General features: G+C 37.2%; 3 protein-coding genes across 4 annotated transcripts; 1 reads left to right on the top strand and 2 right to left on the bottom strand.

The window, feature by feature from the left end:
• The first annotated feature begins 3501 nt into the window (after window positions 1–3501).
• Window positions 3502–6433, top strand: ift22 (intraflagellar transport 22 homolog (Chlamydomonas)). The gene is made up of 5 exons (XM_052125903.1): window positions 3502–4641; window positions 4776–4858; window positions 4951–5040; window positions 5134–5336; window positions 6281–6433. The coding sequence occupies exons 1-5, from the start codon at window positions 4603–4605 to the stop codon at window positions 6427–6429; spliced, it is 564 nt and encodes a 187-aa protein (XP_051981863.1). The 5' UTR covers window positions 3502–4602; the 3' UTR covers window positions 6430–6433.
• A 116-nt stretch (window positions 6434–6549) lies between these two features.
• On the bottom strand, window positions 6550–12022 carry LOC127643244 (ATP synthase subunit g, mitochondrial-like). Its single transcript, XM_052125904.1, has 3 exons — window positions 11874–12022; window positions 11241–11401; window positions 6550–7090 (listed from the first exon to the last, which is right to left on the bottom strand). The coding sequence occupies exons 1-3, from the start codon at window positions 11923–11925 to the stop codon at window positions 6992–6994; spliced, it is 312 nt and encodes a 103-aa protein (XP_051981864.1). The 5' UTR covers window positions 11926–12022; the 3' UTR covers window positions 6550–6991.
• A 1853-nt stretch (window positions 12023–13875) lies between these two features.
• Window positions 13876–22217, bottom strand: nherf4b (NHERF family PDZ scaffold protein 4b). 2 transcript variants are annotated; one of them, XM_052125777.1, is made up of 11 exons: window positions 22124–22217; window positions 20504–20531; window positions 20148–20212; window positions 18751–18962; window positions 18391–18592; window positions 16173–16309; window positions 15751–15955; window positions 15477–15673; window positions 15174–15380; window positions 14251–14475; window positions 13876–14143 (listed from the first exon to the last, which is right to left on the bottom strand). In XM_052125777.1, the coding sequence occupies exons 2-10, from the start codon at window positions 20515–20517 to the stop codon at window positions 14305–14307; spliced, it is 1410 nt and encodes a 469-aa protein (XP_051981737.1). In that variant the 5' UTR covers window positions 20518–20531; window positions 22124–22217; the 3' UTR covers window positions 13876–14143; window positions 14251–14304. The 2 variants fall into 2 exon arrangements, with proteins under 2 accessions (XP_051981737.1, XP_051981738.1); XM_052125778.1 differs by having other exon boundaries at window positions 15246–15380.
• Between the last annotated feature and the right edge of the window lie 1004 nt (window positions 22218–23221).

Here is a 23221-nt window from a genome sequence, read left to right as displayed (position 1 = left end):
CAATGAAGTTGTAGAAATTCACTTTTTACAGTCATCCATGAAACATTTTATTAACGAGTGAATGAAAGTGCCCAATAAAAGGTCATTACTGAGATTAAGGGAGTAGTATTTGGCTGGTCATCTGATCCTAACATGTCTGCCATGATTTTGAAAAAGCCTCTGAATTCATGATCTTGAAATAAGACCGGGGGTAATTTGATGTCATCAAAAATATTTGCTGTTAATTTTAAATGTTTGAACATATTTTGTGTGAATTCACCCCCAAAAAAAATCAGGTTGTGAAATTCAAGGGATTTCAGGTAGTGAATACTCTCACTCATACTCTCACTCAAGTACATTTCTAATTATTATTTTTTTTTACTTTTTACAATGTGTGGCGTTACTGTAGTTACATTACTGGGTTTAATTTTAATTAATGTGTAATTTATTGAGAGATTATTGAATGGGACTTTTACGAGAGTGGAAGTTCACAGCTGCGCGTGCTGTCACTGACTGTCACTCAAGTCATCGGTGCTGCAGCATCAAACTCTTTAAAGTGAAACACTTTCTTCACTCCGCACAGTGAAAAAAATAATAGTTTCGTCATGCAATGTCTTCATTTAACACCAAGACAAGCTGATTTTTCAAGATTAAAATCACAGCTCCAATTTAAAGCAGCACGCTGAGGTAAATTTTGGCTGTAATCCTAACACGGTATTTTCTGTGTAATGAGATGGTCATTTTCAGGGTGATTCGGTAACTGGTCTCTTATGACATCAATGTACATTTCTAAATCAGTGCAGTAATACATCAGTGTGCTTTGTCCTGTGTCCCACATGTCATAAACATTATTTATGCATTTACTCCGTGCCTTCACGATGGTACTGGAAACTATCGCAGCTACTTCAGGCGGATTAACTTTATAAATCCATGTAAACATCCAAGTTAAGTGTAAATCACTGCCATTCGTGTGATCGACAACTGGAGTGCGAACAGACAGCATTTCTGTGCGTGCACAGCGACTTGCGCGGGGCGGGTGCATGTGAGATGTAAGGGCACGAGGCAATCGTATGGCGAAGAGAGTGGTTGTGTCCACAATTGTTCATTCATTCACTATTTCCTATTTAGATAATGGCAGTTAGTGCACTATATCTCAGCAGTAAGTGAATGAAATGAGTGAATTCGGATGTGAGTGTCGGAGCTCTGGGGCAGTCGCAGAAACAACATCACATATGAAATTTTAAAATACTTGGATCTTACTTGTTATTCTTATTAAATAATATAATAATACAATAAATCTTCATTCTGTTTGTAATTTTTTAGATATACTGTGTGTTAATATAAAGAGTAAACTAATTTTATCAAATAAAGAGTTCATTTTAAAATGTGTCAATATGTTTTGTCTCTCTATAAATTATTATGTAAATTTAATCAATTTATGATTTGTCAAAAAGTAATTTACTACATTCAGCATGAAATAAAACATTGCAGGAGTGAAGGAAGCAGTAAACTCCCAGCTTGTACGTATTCCCCATGGTGGATTGTGGGCAATTAACAGTTGTCAAGTGTGCATCAAATGTACACTTGAAATTAGAGTGCATTGTGGGTAAGAATGAGTGAACAAAAGTCAAAAACGAGTGGGTCACTCAAAATTCAGACACTCCTACAAAATAGCAGACACTCGAAATAGTGCACTATATTGTGAATAGGTGGCAGTTTGACAGCGAGTGTTCCATGACCGGAGTCGGTGCCCTACGTAGGCTGCGTACTCTGTATTTAAAGAGCGGCGTTACTGCTGTATAGAACTAATGATCTAAATTCTTATGACAGTGAAAACTGTAACTACACTGAAATAAGAATCCACACAGGACTTTAAAAGCTATGAAATAGCAAAAGAAGGCATTAATAAAGCATGATCTTGCTTTGGTTTATATTTCAGCATTATATATAATGTCCTTGTGGGACATTTTCACTGTAATGATTACTAGAAATGTTTCCTAACCTCTCTTCTTATTGACAAATTCATCCAGATCTGACAAGAGCCCTTAAAGGGATAGTTCACCCAAAAATTACAGTTCTCATTATTTTCTCACCCTTATACCACCCCAGATGTGTATGAATTTCTTTCATCTGCTGAACTAAAATTAAGATTTTTAGAAGACTTTCTCAGCTCTGTAGGCCTATACAATGCAAATGAACAGGTGGCAACATTTTAAAGCTAAACAAACAAACATAAGTCAGTATAAAAGTAATGCATAAGACTCCAGTGGTTAAATCAATATCTTCAGAAGTGATGAGATAGGTGTGGATGAGAAACAGAGAAACAGATCACTTTCCCTTTCTTCTTCTTGTTGTTTTTGGTGATTCACATTCTTCTCTGCATATAGCCCCCTGGTTTCTAACAAAAAATGACAAATATTGGTCTGTTTCTCACCCACACCTATCATATGACTTCTGAAGACATGGATTTAACCACAGGAGTCTTATGGATTACTTTTATGCTGCCTTTATGTGCTTTTTGGTGCATCAAAATGTTTGCCTACAGAGCTAAAATATTCTTTTAAAAATCTGAATTTGTGTTCTGCAGAAGAAAGAACGTCATACATATCTGGGATGGCATGATATGTCATTTTTGGGTAAACTATCTCTTTAAAGTGACAGCTCAACCATAATTTAACATTCAGTCATCATTTTCTCTACCCTCATATTGTTCCAAACCAGTGTGACGCTTTGTATTATGTGGAACACAAAACATGCTAGACAGAATGTTAGGGATTGACAGTCTCAGTCACTATTCACTTCCAATGTATGGAGAGAAAAAAACATTCACTGAAAGTAAATAGAGACTCAGACAAACATTCTGTCTAATATCTCCTTATTGTGTTGCATGGAAGCAAGAAAGTCATACGGGTTTGGAACAACATGGTGGTGAAAGATGACAGAATTTCCATTAATAAAATAAAAATTATAATAATTCTGTAATACATGTTAAATGTGTATTATGTAATGGAATATAGGGTAGATAACGTCCAAAATGTCATTTGTGAAAGTAATGAGTTACTCACTAATTGAGTACTCTTTTAATTGAATACTTTCTTACTCTTACTCAAGTAATTATTTATGTTAGTACTTTTACTTCTACTTGAGTTATATATTTTTTTTAAGTAATTGTGCTTTTACTTGAGTAGTTTTTGGCTACTCTAACCACCTCCGTTAACAGGTCAATATGCTCATACATTACTGTGAATTTTGTATTTTTGGTATATGCACGAATTGAGTATAGGAAATGAATATGATAATACTTGATTAATAATAGCTACAGGAAATGACAAAGAATAATTTATAGGCCTCTGTATTATTATTAATGTGTGTGTGTGTGTGTGTGTGTGTGTGTGTGTGTGTGTGTGTGTGTGTGTGTGTGTGCGCGCGTTAATACTTAAAAGAAAACGTGAGTTGTCAGAAAGACTGACATTTAAGGTTAAATGACTCATGTAATGATCACTTTTGATCTTTTACGTGTGCATTAAATGCAAAACACTGTCTAATTTTAGTAAGGTGTACAATGCCAATGCACATATTCAAGTCAAGTCAAGTGGTTTTTATTGTCGTTTCAACCATATTTAGTACAGTACACAGCGAAACGAGACAACGTTCCTCCAGGACCATGGTGCTACATAAAAACAACATATGACAAACACAGAACCACATGAGACTACACAACTAAATAAAGGTTGTGACCTGAAATCCACCAATTGAATAATACAAACTTTGTAGGTGAATTCACACAATATATTTTCAAATATTTAAAATTAACTGCAAAAATGTTTGATAATGTCAAATTGCACCCAGTCATTTTTCAAAGTCATGAATTCAGAGGCTTTTTCCAATTCAAGTTCTGGTGATGTAAAAATGACGCCATACACTTCAAAGCATACATGAAGATTGGAAACAACTTCGTAGCTACATTGCCCCCGGTTGGTCACTTTATTATCCGACAGTGGGTGTTTCATAAAAGGTTGCTCATGAAGAGCACGAAGAAAAAACACCAATATCTTGAGAAACTAATTGTCTAATCAAACTAATGTGATTTCTTCTACTAGACATTTGATTTATAGTCACCGCTGATTTATTTATTTACAATAATTACAATGAACGCACACCTAAAAGGAGAAAAGATCATGTATGGAATCTATTCCCATTTCTCTACTGACTTCACCTTATTTCTTTTCAATATAATCTGTTTCTGTACGTTTTACACAACCTTCAAACGGCTGATTTGTCCCGTTTAGAACGCAGGGAAAGAAACGAATCTGCGACGCGAGTTTTACCTTCTGTGTAATCGCCTTGACAACGACATGTTTATATTAGCCGTGAGCTATTTTTTGTTTTCATCTAGCTAAATATATATATATATATATATATATGTTGCAATATTACACTTTTCAGATAGCCCTCAAACTTTAACAAAGAATTTTACATTTCATTCATTTTTTTATGTTATACACAAGGAAAATGTCAAATCGTTTATACCGTTTGCTCTTCAGTAGCTAGCTCGATAGCAAGGTTGGCCAGCAGCACACGTCAGAAGTCTCTCGCATTGGGTTTTTATTTGGATACTTTAAGATGTTCAAGGTTAAAATACTATTAACTGGACCAAGCGAGGTAAAATATTGTATTTGTTTCATCGTGCGTAGCATACGGTGTATCTTCGTTTATGTAGATTACGGATTATTAAATGCATGCTCGCAATATCCACGGGTTTGATACAAATTCAAATCAACTTTTTATATTGACAGTGTGGGAAGACAGCACTAGCCAATTTTCTCTCTGACACAACAGAAACAATCGGAGCTGATTACAGCCCAACACAAGGCGTAAGGTGGGGTTGAAGAGAGTATTGCTTCAAATGTAAATGTTTGGGCTGCATGTACTAAAATGAATTTGGTTGATCCTCAAATCTCCTGTCTTTAGAATTCTTGAATTTGAATCACACATTCTATCCAATGGCAACAAAAATTCAGCATGTGAGGTGGAACTATGGGATTGTGCAGGGGATTTTAAGTGAGTTGACAAAATATACAGTAGACAAAGATATTTAAATTGTCAAACAATTATAACTTTTCCTAAAACTTTTTTAAAATTGTTTGCACAAAGGTTTGAATCGTGCTGGCCAGCTTTGATGAAGGACTCCAATGGGGTTGTTATTGTATTTAACCCAGATGTGCCAAGCCATCTCAAGGAAATCGAGACCTGGCACTCTACATTCATCTCCTCACAGGGGTTACTGGAGGCCCAGTGTCTACTGATAGCACACCATAAACCAGGGAGTGGGGCTGATACCACCCGTCCACCTTTAGGTAACTTTACATCTCATGACAATATTGCATCAGATCTTAAGATTTCTAAGAATAAGTAACTTAAAGGCTGGTTAAAGGGATAGTTCACCTACAAATGAAAAATCTCTCATCATGTACTCACTCTCAGCCATCCCAGATATGTATGACTTTTTCTTCTGCAGAACACAAAGATTAAAAAATATATATATATTTCAGCTCTGTAGGTCCATACAATGCAAGTGAATGGTTGCCAGAACTTGGAAGCTCCAAAAAGCACAAAGGCTACATAGGTGTAATCCACAAGAATATATTCCATATATTCTGAAGCAAAATGATAGGTGAGGGTGAGAAATATATCAAATTTTAAGCCCTTTTTTTGTTTAGTTACTGTAAATCTCGTATTAGTCCTGACCCATAGGTGGCGATATGCACAAAGAATGGGAATCGCCTAAAACAAAAGAAGAATGTGGTAGTAAAAGTGGAGATTTATTGTGTGTGTGTATATATATATATATATATATAAATAAAAAGGACTTAAATATTGATCTGTTTCTCACCCACACCTATCATATCACTGTAGAAAACATGGATAAACCACTGGAGTGGTATGGATTACTTTTATGCTGGCTTTTTGATTTTTGGAGATTCAAAGTTCTGGCCACCATTCACTTGCATAGTATGGACCTACAGAGCTGCAGTATTCCTCTAAACAACTTTGTGTTCTGGGTTGGCATGAAGGTGATTAAATATGAGAGAATTTTCATTTTATGGTGAACTATTTTGTTACGATCTGCTATTCTTCTTGCAGCATCAGCTCTTATTAAGGTGCTTTTGAGTTTAAAATTGAATACAAGTAGAAAATCCACTATTTTCTTTTAAATGTTTCATTAAACACAAAGTTGCTTATGGTTAAAATAATAATACAGTTAATACAATAATCAATTTATTTAACTCTCCCCATGTAGCCACACAGCTAAGCAAATTGCCTCTTATTCACTCAAACCTTGAGGAAGAGCCTGAAGATGTTCGACAGGAGTTCTGCAAATATTTAGGAAACGTTACTCGGATGCTATCAGAAAATCAAGAACGTGAAGAGATGTCAATTATTACATAATTTGTATTTTTTGAACCACACTAAATCTAAATTACACATGTGCTTTATAACTTTTTTAATATTGTCCTGTTAATCTGGAGATATATACTCACAATTTTAAACACTAAACACCACCACAATTGAAATGACTTAATCTGGGAGAATTACAGCAGTTTCCCTAATGCTTTCATTTTTGTATGAGTTTATAAACACAGAGGAAGAAGAATTTTAAAGTAGAGTGGTTATTTGGTGAAATGCATTTTGTAAGGGCTGAGCTTTGCTTGATTGTCTACATATGAAAATCAGTGTGATATAAGTGTAACAATATGCATGGATACAACTTAAAATTAATAAAATAAAAATGAGCAATGAACAGACAATATTTCAACAACATTTGAATTCACTGTACCGTCACTGTGTACACTAAAATGTTACTGCAAGCCCACTTGAAACTAAATAAGCATTTCTGTTGTTCTTTCTTTAACAATATTCATTTATTTAGTTCCTGGATTCCAAGAATTCAAATAGTGAAGCGAACAGACAAAGCTCAGCAAAGAGAACAAGCAGAAAGGACAGTCCACATTTATACATCATAGCCTATAATGCCTCCCTTTCCAATGATCTCCCCAATGTAGAACCACATCAGAACTTCTGTAGCGACAAGTCCATTCCTTAGAGCATCCTGTGGAGATAAAGGTGCAATTAATAGACCAAATTAACACATAATATAAAACATCTTGGAATTAATAAGCTGGTTTATCAGCCTTCTTTTAAAGTTAGGGTGCTTTCACGCATGGTACGATTGCTTGGACCTTTGGTCTCTGTTCACATCATATAATTTGGGTCTGAACCACGGCCCGTTTACTACATAAACGTGAATAGAAGCGGCAGCTCTTTACCACTGTAACTAGGCAACAACTCAAGAAGATATCAGCTTTGGTGTGTTAATAAAGTCTCTTTGGCTTTACCACCAAAACTTTACATGCACAAAACGATAATTATGCTTGTCTGCCATGGATGCCTTGAATGTGCAATGATGTGAAGAGTATTAGTGTTTGTTTGTCGCAAGCCCACAGATGCCTTGCAAGAGATGTAAAGAATGTGAGCTGCTCTCTTAAGGGGATTTATTTGGACACAAGCTGGTATGAGAAATTCATTAAACCATAATAATTGCCTGCAAAGATGTGAATTGTACGTCATCAATAGAGGTTCACTCCCGCAATTTGGTACGATTGCATTCATATTAACAGCGAACCGCACCGGAGTTCACATGAACTGTACCCCAGACCACCTTTTCAAGCAGACTAGGGTGCGCACCAAAGTTCGGAAATAGCGTTCACACAAACCAAACGAAAACAGGCCTTTGTAACTCCAAAAAAAAAAATCACATAAAACATTCTAGTACACTAGACTCCAATGGTAAAATGCATATCTTCAGATGCAATATAACAGGAGTGGGTGAGACACAAATCAAATTTTAAGTCCTTATTTTAACTTTAAATCTTATGTTACATCTGAAAGTAATTTGTAGTGCCTGTTTAATTTCACTTTCTTATCTGAAAGTGGAGATTTAGTGGAGAGAAAAAAAAGACATTGTTCTGATTCTCACCCACCCCTATTATATCTCTTCTGAAAACATGGGGCCAGTTGTTCAAAGGTAAACTGATCGGATTTTGGTTATCGGATTGGATAAAATCTTGAAAATGTGTTGTTCAAAAGGGAAAGAAGGAAAATGAAATCAGATTAGATCAGGGAATCCAATCCTAGTTTTAATCTGGATCAAACCTTCAGTTTGTGTTGTTCAAAACTTATCAGTGGGATTTGGATAACTTTGATCCAAAAAAACAGGATTATCCTGATCCCAACAGGGGGTAGGATTTCAAGGTGGATTTCAGGAAGAAAATGTAGTAAAACTTTAAAATTGGTCAAATAATACATTTGTATCATTTAGTGTATATACTTTTATTTATATTTTGCACTTGACTTGTGTAACCGTTGTAACAGTGATAAAGTAGACATAGGCTAACAATTAAGCTATTCAGTATAGTAAAGTAAAAATAAAATAAAAATTATCTTGTCTCCATGAAATAATCCCTCAAACAGATTTCAATAACAAACAAAAATAATATATTCATTTTTCGGTCATTCATCACCGTATATTAATTTCAAAGAAACAATCATCAGAGATGAGCCTGTCCAAAATAATGTCTAACAATTGCATCCCTTACTATACGTCCAGTCAGTCCCTGATTCTGACAGACCACCAGAGGTTGGTCTGGTTCTTCAACAGGCTCAGTTGCATCATAAACATCATCACAGAGAGGGACATTGCGCCTGGTAGCGATGTTGTGCAGGACGATACACGCAAGTATTATGTTGCATGCTCCCTGTGGTTCCACTCGCAAGTAGTTAAGACATGCAAAGCATCTCTTCAGAACTCCATTTAAACGCTCAATTGCACATCTTGTTTTGCAATGAGCAGTGTTGAAGCGTGCCTGCGCAGGTGTGGTTGCTGCAAGAAAAGGAGTCATCAGCCATGGTAGGAGTGGATAGGCACTGTCTCCTAATATTATGCCATCCGGTCGGTTGGTTTGGAGCTCTCTGTATAAAGCACTCTCTCTCAGGATGCGTGCATCATGAACAGACCCAGGCCACTTCACGACACAGTTTGTGATGATGAGGTCAGCATCGCCCACAAGTTGGATGTTGATGCTGCACCTCCCCTTTCGGTTGATGTACTCCCAATCCCTCTCATGAGGTGCTTGGATATGCACATGAGTGCAGTCAATAACCCCAATAGTATTGGGCATGTTCCCCAAAAGAAAAAACTTGTGCTTGGTCTGGGCAATCTGGACATCCTTTGGAAGTGAAACAAACTGATTGACCAGGCTGGCCAATGCAATTGACACAGCTTTCACTACATCACTCACAGTTGATTTGTCCACTCCCATATTATCACCAACAACTTGGTAGAAAGTCCCAGATGCATAGAAACGCAGACCAATGAGGACCTGTTCTTCCACAGACAGACTGTGACTCCTTCGGTTTCTCCGTTGAAGTTTTGGCCTGACAAGGTCTGCAATGTACTTAATATCAGCATTCCCAAAGCGAAAGCGACCATACAGTTCTTCAGTGGTGTATTGCTCCAGTGGTTGTGCACGCTCAACATACACCCTTTGACGGTATCCTCTTCCACCAACGCGGTGGTAGCGATGGACAATACCTGCCATGTCAGTGCCTCTCTCTAAGTCCTCTGAGAAAGGCTGAATATAAGATGGCTGTCAAATACCCACACACCAATTGGCTGACGTGCTGTGGTTCAATTAAATGAATCATGCCCAAGGCCTATAAATACTATGTTCACTACAACAGAAGCGGTGAAACCATGGACTCAAAAGGACCTAATTTCACTGTTGCAGAAACCCATGCACTGCTGGAGGGTGTTAAGTGCCATTATGCCTCAATAGTAGGAAGCTCTGTTGCAGGTGGAATGGTGACTAACAAAAGGAAGAAAGACATTTGGGTTGAAATCACCCAGAATGTAAATGCAATGGGGTCTGGCCAGAAGAGGACCTTGGAGCAAGTGAAATTTAGATGGAAGAATCTGAGGGCCAGAGCAACGAAGGACCTTGCTGAAGCAAAAAACACCCAAACAGGCAACAAATCCTTTAAGAAAGGTGAATACACAGATGTGATTCTGGACATTATTGGAGGTGAGAACTCTAAAGCTCTGCATGGGATTCAAGGTGTTGTAGGGGATGGTGAGCCTACAATTGTAGAGGAAAGTGAGCCAGTTCCTCCTAATGCAGAGGAAACATTCATTCTGGATCTCAGCCCTATTATTGAAGAACAACCTGGATCCTCACTGGTAGAGCCAGCAGTCACAGGAGCTCAGAAAAGAGGCTTGAAGCGTCCTTTGCCGAATAAAAATGATGATTTCTATGAATCACTTCTTAAACGAGAAACTGAAAGAGCAGAAGCACAGATACTCCTGGCAGAGGAACAAATCAAGCTGACCAAACTACAGCAAACCAAAGCGAAACTTCAGATCCACCTCCTAAAAGCTGGGCTTGGAAATGCTGGTCTCTCCTCCTCAGATGAAGAAGAACCCTGAACATTCTTTATTTCGTTAACTATTGGATATTTAGCCATTTCATTTTTTTTAAGACGTTTTCAAAATGTCCACAATGTATTTGTTAATGTATGTTTGTTGTTTATTTTGTTGTGGTTCAGATGTGGGTCATAAAATAAATTATGATTAGAAGTGGATGTTTATGTTATTTTTGTGTTTTGTCTCAAAATAAGAAACACTTACAGTGACCTCATGTTGGCTCTTCTACCTGTTCTTTACATAGCTGGTAGCCCACATTGTGATATGTTGTCCCATTTAGAGCACTGGTAACCCGGATTTGGTAATCTTGAAAACTGTGTATCTGGATCAGGGTGATCCAGTCCAATGTTGCTTTGAAAAACCGGCACAAAAGTAAGACGGATTACCTGATCCTGGATAGGAAAAAATGGGATTTCCAAATCCGGATCATTTTGATACAGATTAAATGTTTTGAACAACTGGCCCATGTATTTAAACACGGGAGACTTATGGATTACTTTTATGTTTCCTTAATGTGATTTGTGGAGCTACAAATGTATGATCACCATTCATTTGCATTGTATGGACCTACAGAGTGAACTATCAGTTTAACTACAATCTCTCCCCAAGAATTTCAATTTGGATAATACTTTTAACTGATGATGATGATGATGATATGCCAAGTCTCACAAAATAGTTCAAATTTTAAATGACAACAAGCATTTAAAGCATGCATACTGACCCTGACTGTGGTCTGACCGAGCCGTCCTGACTGGAAGCCCTTGAGGACATCCTGGACACCACTGATGGCCTTGGGGATCTCGGCTGGGGAGGGTGGCACAAGCTCTACGCGGGCGTAATACCAGAAAGTAGCAAGTCGGGGCTTGGAGTAGCTCACGGCGGCTAAAAAATAGAAATATAGATTAATCATCTCAAACATTAGACAATATAGGAGGCTTTAAAATTTCACAACTATACAGGATGACTTAGTAAAGCAGAGACTAAATGAATAAGAAAGACACGATGAGATATATCATTTTAATAGAAGTATGCATTAAAAACATATACCACTCTATTCTGGCACTGTCAACTTACTGCAGTAGGACGAGCTCAGCTGTCACAACAAATTACCTAGATCTAGATGAGGCAGAACGCTAAATCATTAACTATTAATATGTCTGTGTTGCTGGCCATTTGCTTGAACCCAGAGTCAATGCAATATTACACTTGTGTAGGTGTTAAATGTAATGTTTAATCATGATTTCCTCGTTACTGCGGCCTTCTAGTCCACTGCGGAAATCAAAAGCAAGCAGCTCTAACAACTTATTTTACATATATATCTTCTCCAGCTTAAACAAAAGATGAAAATTCTTACCGCCGACCAACGTTGGTACTTTAGCCACAAGTTTCTGTACTGCCTGGGCCATGATTTGTATCGCTGTGAAGGTTTATTCCCTTCAATGAATGTCACCTCCAGTGAAGGACCCCAAAACCGAGGAGGCACAATATGTGCCTGATGTAAATTTTGAGCATGCTTGTAAATACATGACAGAATGTTGGAAACAATTGATAGTTTGTATTAATATTCAAATGAAATACACATAAAATAATACGCCAAGTGTTTACCAGGTTGACATTATTTTTCAGAAACAAGGACTGCATAAAACAGCCGAATACGTGCTGCTAGCTAACAGTCTGTTTTTAAAGCTTACCACGGTGCTAGGGCGGCTATGTTTTGTTGGTAGACCTTTTTTCAATTAATTAAAGCGTGTCACTTGCGCCACACACAACACAGGCCTATGCCAAATATACAATACTGTTCACAAACTGTTGCACACCTGTTTCCTGTTGCAATGTGCTTAAAGGAATATTCCGGGTTCAATACAAGTTAAGCTAGATCGACAACGTTTGAGGCAAAATAATGATTACCTCAAAAAATAATTTTTGACTGGCCCCTCCTTTTCTCAAAAAATAAATGGTTCCAACAAAAAGTTAGTGGAAAGGTTCCAGTGAGGCACTTACAATGGAAGTCAATGGGGCCAACCGGTAAATGTTAGAATACTCACTGTTTCAAAAGTATAACCACAAGACGTAAACAATATTTGTGTTAACATGATTGTAGTGTGATAAAATCGCTTCCAAACCTTTTCTGTTTAAAATTATATCCAATTTTACAACTTTGTTGCCATGACGATGTAATGTCAACAAATCCTATAACAACTGTAAAATGCCAAGTTAAATAACTTTACAGCTCAAATAATACATGAGTGTTAACAGAAGAATTCATGTCCTAAAGTCCTTTTATAAAATTAGTTGCCTGCAAACCCTCCAAAAACTGGCCTAATTAATTTCCATTGTGAGTGAACCACTTTAACATTGTTTTAATAAATGTTTAACATTTATTTATTTAATGTATTTATTTTTTATAAAGAAAAGGAGGGACAAATCAAAATTATTTTTTGTGGTAATCAGCATTAAGCCACCAATGTTGGTAACTGGTATTGAACAAGGAATGTTAATTTAAGCCCTTTTGGAATAATTACTTACAGCTGGATATAACAAAGCTCTACCTGTTATTTATTGGGATGTTGTGAAATTTGGCCAAATAATTTAGGGGAAATTAATATTTACTTTTAAATAATTTGATAATTTTCTTCATAATTTTTTATTAATTAAAATCTATAAATGTTTTATAAAACTATTCAAAATAGAACTGTTTTAGTATCTTTATGCTTTAATGATTTTATAATTTTTCTTTTTATAAAGCCAATATCTTTAAGATAAATACGGTTCTGTATACACTACAACACATGACCTTTTAATCTTATTGTTTGTGTTTGTTTGTGCATGTTGTTATTTAATTTGTAGGCTATGTCTTTTTGCATGTTGCTACAAATTGGTCTATAATTACATGTTTTCATGAATATTTGCCTTTTTGTTATATTTATGCAAAGTTGTAAAATTAAAAAAGCCTTGCACCACACACAAATCTAAATACTTTCAGATCAGTCTTCTAAAGAAAAACAAGTATGTATGGGTCTATGGTACCATAAAATAAAATAAAACAATATCTTCTGGCATTAATCAGGAAATTACTACAAAAAAAAAAAAAAAACATTATGCTGATTTAAGTCATTCGCAGAGACATGTATAATTTACTTATAAAATTTTCTTTATTTTTTATATTAATTAATTTAATAAATTAATTTGAAAAGACTCATTCTAATGAGAAACATTTGGGATCAAATACAGTTCTGAAGCAGAAATAGAATGCAGTACAGTCATATGTAATAACATGACAAAAAGCAAAGTAAATGTGGAGAAAAACTTTGATAACATATCTTTGATCTTTTTGTTGTTGTTGTTGTTGTTGTTGAATGGCCTATATAATACTTTATATAAATTAAGACTTTGTGGAAATGTTTACTTCCAGATACCTAACCACAGCCTCAAAGAAAAATAAATGGTTTCAGGTGAGGTTCAATTGTGAGTTTCTTGTCTGAAAAGAGACATTTTCCCATGGCTGATCTCTTTGACATTTTAGAGACTGTTTTAGTGTCCATCACTACTGAAGACAAATCCAGGAAGGCTAATAGTTCATCAGTCTGTTGGTGGTTCAGCAGCCTTTGAGATTTTGTTCTCTACCTGTAACAAATGGAACATGAACTATGAGTGAAGGTAAATGATGCTGTATGAAGTGATATATTGCCCTTGATTTTGACTGCTTGAACCCATCATACATCATTGCATACCTCAGAAGTTGTTGCTAATTGGTTCACTGTGATTGGCTTCCCATTCTTCTTCAGTCACTCATATCCTCTCTGATTGACTACTAGTAAAGAAAGAGAGCTTCCTCCTCTCTGCACATGGGAGATCACATCCTCCACAGACTCTTTCTCCACATTCTGTCCATTCACCTCCACCACCACATCACCCTGTAGTAGACCAGAACTCTGTCCTGGGCCTCCTGCTGCTACCTAAAGAATATGAGGTAATGATATTACACATTGTAATAATGAAACATTGGTTGTTCATGTTAACATACTTTCTCCTATTCCAGCTTAATATGCACAGACAACTACAAGTAAACAATCCATAGGTTGATTTCCTTGAAAAGCTTAAAACCGTGTCTCTGTTGTGCTTCAAACAAAACATTGATCTCATGTTTGAGCATCCTGGCCAGCCTGACAAAGTAATAATTGGCTCAACCAATAAAGTGACTTTGGGGTGGGGCTATCTGTTTGTTTGACCAAAGGCAGATGGACAGTGCCATCAGAAATCTGTTTGGATGTTGTCACAGAAATTACACACTTCAGCTTTTATCAAAATTAGATATATTTTATTTATAGTGTGTCAGAGCAAGTATTGTAACTGTGTAACATCACTCTTCTTTTTCCTCAGATGGTAATGTTTCATGTAGCTTTATACATTCTAACAAATTATATATTAGATATTTTTCTCGGGTATAATCTTACTGAGTTGACCATGGCTGTTTGATAATAAAATCATATCAAGTCAATTTTGGTCTTAAGAAAATAATATCTAGGGGTGATTTCCCAAGAGTAAATTTATTTACTCGAGAACAAAACTTAATTTTAAACCTGGAAACAAGCAATAACATCTGAGTTCAGTATCACATAAAGGCTGAATTTTCAATGAAAGGGATTCATTGTACCTGGCTGATAAAAGTGCCAGGTTTCTGTTGGACACGGCCCAAATGGAAGCCAAAGCCAACCAAGCCCCTTACATTAGGATTGCTCTGCTTGTCCTCCTGGGGCTCAGCAGGGGGCACTGTAAGCTCCAGTGTCATCTCGATTTCCCTTTTCTCCACAGGGCAACCAGGTGCAACATTCACACAGAACAGCAAGGGAGAGAGGCCCAGCTGAGAAAGAGTCATATAATGACATTTAATAGACATAAAGCATAAGGAAATTGAATGACGATCTCTTCAAATAATTAAGTGTCTCTGTATATTCACCTTAGTGTAGAACTCTTGGCCTTGTGGTGGCATAGTTGTGAGGGTGACTTTCTGTCCACTCTGTCTGATTTTGTTGACAACTTCATTATGACCCAGCGATTCTGTGGGCTCTCCATTCACTTCAAGAAGCTCCTCTCCTTCTTTAATACCTCCCAGTTCAGCAGGGCTGCCCATATCCACCTCTCTTATAATGTGGCCTATGTAAACCAAGCATAAATATGGAGAACATATTTATTTTTGTGGAGTTTTTGTATGTCAGAGGGGTGTGTCTCACCAGTGTGACCTGTTCCAGCCTTCTGCTGCTTGAGCAGGAAGCCATACACCTCTGACCAAATCACCAAATGCAGTCTGCGGGGCCGGTAAGGCATGCTCTCTGCATCAGCCATGGCTGGCAAAATGGGCATTTTCCTTCGGGTATAACTCTTCTCACTGTCGCTGTCAATCACTAGCACTGTCATGTGATCGCTGCACTTCTTCACCTGGGAATATAAACCAATCACATGAGACTAAAGTTAAATTAAAACAAGATGTGAGTGAAAAAAGGTCTAATGGAAGAAAATTTAAAAATAAATAAGAAAACCCACACACATCAGAGAAGCTAAGCAAATTTCAGTTTAAAAGTTTATGGAGTAATCTTAGTTCAGTTCAGTTAGGTAACAACTTTCCAAAGCAAGTCCTTGTTGAAGCCTTGCTTACCATTTTTCTGATGGCAGAGTATGTGAGTTCAGAGGCCATGGCACCGTTAATCCAGACCAGACGGTCACCTTTCTGCACACCTGCCTTCTCTGCAGCTCCTCCATTCACTTTACTTACAGTGAATTTGCCTTTCTCACCTGCTCCAAAGATAGCCAAGATACATGAACCTCAAAAGCATTATAATTGAGGATTGTATTCCAAATTATGTTAAAGCTAGTCTCATTAAATCTAGGATTTAAAAGTGCATATTGTTTCTCTTTGTTGATGCACTTTCGTTTGGTGAAGCTTAATATGAAAAGGCAACTAAAATGAATCCATTTGTAGTTTGACTCCCTAAGATTGTGTTAACACTGTAGCTCTCTGGCACTATAAAAACATTGCTGTTTGTTTGAGCATCCAGACCAGGGGTGTGTTTCCCAAAAGCATCGTTAGCCAACTATTGACGTAAATTCTGTCCTTACAAAGCGTAGTTCAAAATTAGAACAAGCCTTCGCAAACAGCATCACAAAGTTGTGTGGTTGGAACTACCACTCTTTACCTGTAGTTAATAATTATAATAATAATTCCTTACATTTTATTTAGCACTTTTCTAGGCACTCCACATAGGATAGGGGGAAACTCCTCAAAAACCACCAGTGTGCAGCATCCACCTGGATGATGCGACAGCAGCCATAGTGCACCAGAATGCCCACCACACACTAGCTATTGGTGGAGAGGAGAGTAGAGTGATGTAGCTAATTCAGGGATGGAGATTATTAGGAGGCCATGATAGATAAGTGCCAGTAGGGGGAATTTGGCCAGGACACCAGGGTTATACCCCTACTCTTTACAAGAAGTGCCCTGGGATTTTTAATGACCACAGAGAGTCAGGAACTCAGTTTCAAGTCTCATCCAAAAGACAGTGCTTTTTTACAGTATAGTGGCCCCATCACTATACTGGGGCATTAGGACCCACACAGACCGCAGGGTGAGCACCCCCTGCTGGCCTCCCTAACACCACTTCCAGCAGCAACCTTGGTTTTCCCCAGGAGGTCTTCCATCTAGGTACTGGCCTGGCTCAACCCTGTGTAGCATTAGTAGTCAATCAGGCAAGAGCTGTAGGGTGATATGGTTGCTTAGTTCCTTGTTAGTTTGCTTTGTGGACATCATTTGACTGCGCTGAGGCTTCTATATCTTTATTCCATATATATCTTTGATTCTGTCAAGACTTTGATCACGATTACATGCTTAAAAAAAAAAAAGATTTCTTCAGGGTTTTGCAGAAAGCGCTTTAACATAAACAGTTTCTGTTGGATAACACAGTTTCTGTGTCCATGTTAACACACAAGTGGCATTTTTTTTGGCTGGATTCTCAACAGGATAAATCAGCCTCCGAAGGAAGGGAGAACAATCATAATAGATGTCTTCTAACTGAATTTTTAATACAAATGGCATAAAAGTGAATTTCAAATGACTGTGATTTTGGAGCCCCACATCTTTCAGCCCTCCACTGCTCTCACAGTGGATGGGAAAGACAGGGAATAGGGTATGGGTGAACTCTTCTGAAAAGAACGTGCCCATTTGAAGAGTGCGTATGTGCATTTGTGCTCAAGAGCGTCGTGGGAACCCCGAAGTCTGATGCAGAGCAAAACACATCTATTGCAGCACAATGCATCTGTCTTATTACATTGTGCACGCCAATTTCATGTCTTCAGCAGCTTTCTCACATTAAACATCTTTCTGGTGTACATATAAATGAGCTTTTATAATTAAATTTTCCTGGAAGTTATTACTCCACCCCGTGCGTAACGTCATTAACGACAGCTTTATGTTGTTGAACCAACATGGTTCGAATGATGGATGAGCTAAATGGTTACTACAGTTGTGGGAAACAGTCGTGACTAGCTAGTTAATTCTCTTATGATGTATTGTACTATGGTGGTTAAGCAGTGAGTTACGGTGTTGTGCAGGAAACGCACCCCAGTCTGACATAGCAACTCTGGCTCAACCAGTGAAATTAGTTTAATTCTGGATTTTCTGTTTTCTTTTGTTTTGTTCAACCAATGGAAGATGGGGGAATGTTTGAGAAATGTTTTTGAAAACAGTCATTATTTTTGCAATTCTGTTTGGTGCTGCTAATGGTGCAGAAAGTACACATTTAATCTCACATCTTTTAAAGAAGGAGAACCAATGTTTATTTCAAATGCAAATATGAGGATAATATAGTTCTTTTATTTACCTTCCACAGGCTGTATGCTGAGGCCCAGACCAGATGAATCTCTTGTAATGTGGCAGAGACGGGGAGGCCTCCAGCCTTCCCCGCGGTCAGCATTAGTCAGCTCTCTTAGGTCACGACCCTCAGACACAACTTTCTCATAGGCCTGGCCATCCAACACCAAGAAGCAAACCTGTGAACCACACACCTGAATCCTACGGGCCACCTGAGAGAGAGAGAGAAACATGAAAAAGGCATAGGATTGCAGAAACTGTTACAAAGCTTGACACATAAACAAAGGAGACGTCCATATCTTTTATAATATACAAAGCATTATTGCAAAATAACAAATAAAATCATGACTCAGAGGTCACAACCTCTCACCTCCATGTGTCCCATGTTGTCTACAAACATCTCATTGACTTCAAGCAGGCGATCCCCATCCTTGAGCCCACTCCGCTCTGCCACACCCAATGAACCGAGCTGCCTGATAACATGACCCTGCCTCCCTCTTTCCACACGCAGATGGAAGCCAAATGTTTCTCCCTCTTCCCTCTTCAGCACACACACCCGGAGTGAGGGATTTGATACATGTTCTATTGGAATTTTGACAAATGGTCAGTGCTGGGTAGTAATTGATCACATGTAATCAGATTACAATAGTACATGATATTTAATTAAATTACATTTCAAAATACTCATAATTGGACTACAGTTACTTTTTTTATAGATTACATGTTTACATGTTAATTAGGCAACAGCAGTAAATTGTTCATTATAATGAATATTTTCTCTTTTTTTAAATCTTTTACATTTTCTCTCAGTCTAACTACGATATATGTTCAGTAACTCTTCGAGTGTTTTCGGAAGAGAAGGAGAGAGTTGTCAAATTGCACACAGACCTGATACTCGTCATCAACCAGGTGAAGATGGAGAGGTCTAAATTAGCGTTGACTACTGGATGTATAGAGATCATTTCACTTTTAAGGGCGACACGAGGAAAAACATCACTGTGCAATGTTAACTGGTTTTAACACCAAATTTAAAGAATCATTTGAAGATACGTACTGTATGTTTGCATGTTTTCTAAACTTTCTTAACTCCTGATGAAGACATTTTCAGTATTATTTGAATTATCACTCTGTATGTATGTATGTGGCAGGGAGGAGGGCGGGGCCAGGTTGTGATGCTGCACACCCAGCCCCTAATCAGGCTAATCAAGCCCTCAAGAAGGATAAAGGGGACAGGAGGCAGCAGTTCCAGAGAGAGAGAGTTAGGCACAGCTGCCCGACACCTGTATGTGTTTGTCTTTTTGCTTAAGTTTATTATTAAAATATTATTTATATTGTTATGCCAGTTCTCACCTCCTCCTTTCTGGGCTGACATTTACGTGGATTTATAATAGATATCTCAAAATAAATAAATAATTAATTTAGAGCTCATGGCAATGGCCCAAATGACCCTGGGTATATGGAACAGATAACACTTTAAAACAGTATTTCTTTGCATTTCTATTCTGCTAGACTAAATGTGTTACTCTGATAATAAAATTCACCTATGGTATTATATCTGAAATCTGTAATCTTGGTATCAGGAAAACAACTGTTATGTAAAGGATCTGATGTGTCAAAAATACAATGAACAAAAAAATATTACCAAGAACATTCAGTTGACAAAAAAAGTAATATGGGATCTAGGAAGTTTAGACGGATATACACCATGCATGCTATTGAAGAGAGTAGCAGAAAAAATATATTAATACGTTTATAAACCTCACTAACCTGTATCATCTGCAATCACCATGACTGGATTGTCGATTCCCTCCTTTGGATTGAAGGTAAACCTCCTAAAATGAGCATATGAAAAGATTAGTGAATTTGTATTTTCCCTCTGTTAAGTGCTGAACACGAACAGCCAATGAGATTAGGTACACTGCCATAAAGCATTGGTACCTCATTGACTGTATTTTAAATAATACAATTAGAGTCATTGAAATGTTGCGTGTTTGTGCATGTGTGCTCTTATCAAATCAAAAGGGACAAAGTCAAAGCTGAGGAATCTTTCATAAGGTAAAGGTCCGCCTGTGTGGAGTGCATGTGGATGTGTGTCTGGGAAGAATTATAAAAACTTTACTTACTCCGTCAGTTCCATGGTGTCCCACAGCACTGCAAGTAAAGTAATAAGAGAGTCAGATCAACATGAAATGGTAAGGATTTCACAGTGACCACACTTCAAATTCCTGGAAAAAAAAAAAATCTCACTGCAGATTCCAAGCACTGAGTCTAAGATCAGTCATTTTGCTCTTGACCTTGGGTTTTTGTAAACAGATCTTGAGTCAACTTATGTTGATGGGAAAATAAGCTGTTGCTCATCTGTACTGTCCTCCCTTTATACTTTGGAATAGTCAACCATAGTGAATTTACTGTTTGTTAGTCAGAAAAAAAAACATTGTCTGCTTTTGGATGATAGGCTTTGATTAAACATTTTAGTTAAATATGCTTTTGATGTTTGTATTGTTGGCAATACTGAAGCTGGTATATCTATTGCCAATCAACTGCAAATTTTGTATTGTTTACAGTCAAATATTTACATAAAATCAGAGTGTGAAGAATGGCTTGGTAAATCATCAATGCATCAATTTCTGCAAACTGCATAGTTGATTTTTCCATCTGGATTGTGGTTCATTTCATATGTGCACTGAATTTTGAAAACTGCAAATGTTATAAATATAAAGAATGGCTCACTCTTTGGTCTAACTGTGTAACATGTAATAGGTAATAGATCTAATAACCTTAACTAGCATCTTTGTCAACAGTGATAATGAGCCAAACCCAATGGCCTTGAGGTAGAGTTCAAATACCCAACTGTGATAGTGACCATGTTTTACAATTAGCCTATTCTAAGCTACAATTAGCCTGTTTACTTTTCCCATCAATAAATAACAATGGTTTAAATACAGTGGCTGTTCATGAAATCTGGGTGAACACTGGAAGCTGAGAAAGTTTACAATTGTTCTAAAACATCTGTGACCATACAAGCATAAAACAGTTTTTGCATAAACCAAATTGTGTAAATGGCAACCACTCTAACCATAAACGTTTTCCTTCAGTATTTCTCAGACTCATTGGGTCTTATTCATGAAACACAGGCAGAACAAATTTCTGTGTACATTGTTAATACAGTACATCCATTCTTATGTAAATTGTTACATTGAGTTGAACTCAACTATTTGCTTAATAATGGTTTTACAAGCGATTTACACAGAAATGTGTTCTGCTTCTGTTTTACAAATGAGACCTTATGAACATTAGGGATATTTCACCCAAAAATGAATAACCTCAATCACTTTTCACTTTCATTGCACCCATTTTCCATGAAATGAAATATTGACTGGGGCTAATATTCTGCCTGACATTTATTTTTTGTTACACAGAGGAATGAAAGTTAAACTCAAAATGGTTACATCATTTTCATTTTTGGGTCAAAAATCCCCCTAAGCATCAGCAGTGCATAATATCTATTGAGAGCATGCAAAAATTATTTTATGTAATCTCACAAAGCATGCAAAATGACCTCATCTCTTCACTGTGAAGCATCTATGCACAAAAAGGAAACAATAACGGTTGCTCAGTGATCATACAAGCAGAACTGAATAAGAAATGAAAGGGCTGATGTAAATATTCCATTCAAATAAGATTGAAGCCCTGTGCATAATAACTAGGTAAAGCAAATAAAAATTGAAGAGAGCTGGAGGTACCTGAGAGGTCACTTTGTCTAGTTTCTTACAACAGTGGAAGCTGTAGGTCTCCGGAACACATTGAGTTGAAATAGACATTCTGTTTCAATCGCTCATGCTTTTCTCATCTTACTCCCCTTTTAATGGTTAATCTGACTGTGTGTGCTCAGAGGAAGGGGCATGCTCTGACCCTTGGGTGTGAATGTGAAAACCACACATAAACACACATACATTCATTCTTCTCACACATGTCAGCCCTGAAAACAACATCCCTCATAAAACTTTATTGCCTGACTCCATTGCAAGGACTGTCCATGGACTTATGCAAGTGCTTATGTATTCAAGCGAGGGCGATGATGTAAGGAGAACCTATTTCATAAACATAGCCTATGCAATATAGACTATGTATCATGATTTCAGGGCCATCCTCAGGGGGGACAACCATGGGCTCCATGACAAGTTGGCCTTATTATGGTGCTCTATGTATAGCCTACTCACTAGGTCCCAGGACCGACAAATTTCAGCACCGGCCCCGCAAGGGTAAGAGAATAACATTTTAAGATTTTTTTGTGTATGTAATTTAAAAGATGGAAAGATAGGGTTTGTAAGAGAGTGAGAGGGAAGGTGGAAATGAGAGAATTCTACATCTTAGAGCTGTCAATATGTTTCCTTTCTGATGAGCACAGTGCTAACCCGCTAATTGCAAATGTGCAGTTCAAAGACAAGCTCAGCTAAGATTCAAGTTTTTATATTTTCTGATAAAGTATAATCAGGATGATAGGAAAAATAATGAAACCAATGTAATCTGAGATAGGCTCAATGACACTGTGACGCTGACATAAGGTCCATGGATCTGACAGTTAATACAAGTAATGTTCACTATGAACACCAACAACAACTACAGTTAAGTACATAGTACAAAGTACATTGTTTTTGTACCAATAATATTGTATAAGTACCATATTATTGGCAAAAATGCTATCTGTTATCTGTACAGTATTGATTCATAACAACATACAGCGACACAAAAAAATGACAGTAATTCGATCAAATACAATACTGAATAATAGTATATAAATGTATTTATTATAATCATTTGAACATGGTTTAGCACACATA

This window comes from Xyrauchen texanus, chromosome 4 (genome assembly GCF_025860055.1).
Source record: "Xyrauchen texanus isolate HMW12.3.18 chromosome 4, RBS_HiC_50CHRs, whole genome shotgun sequence".
In the NCBI taxonomy this organism is placed as follows: domain Eukaryota; kingdom Metazoa; phylum Chordata; class Actinopteri; order Cypriniformes; family Catostomidae; genus Xyrauchen; species Xyrauchen texanus.
Note: the sequence above shows the minus strand (reverse complement) of the source record. Positions and strands in the feature narration are given on the sequence as shown.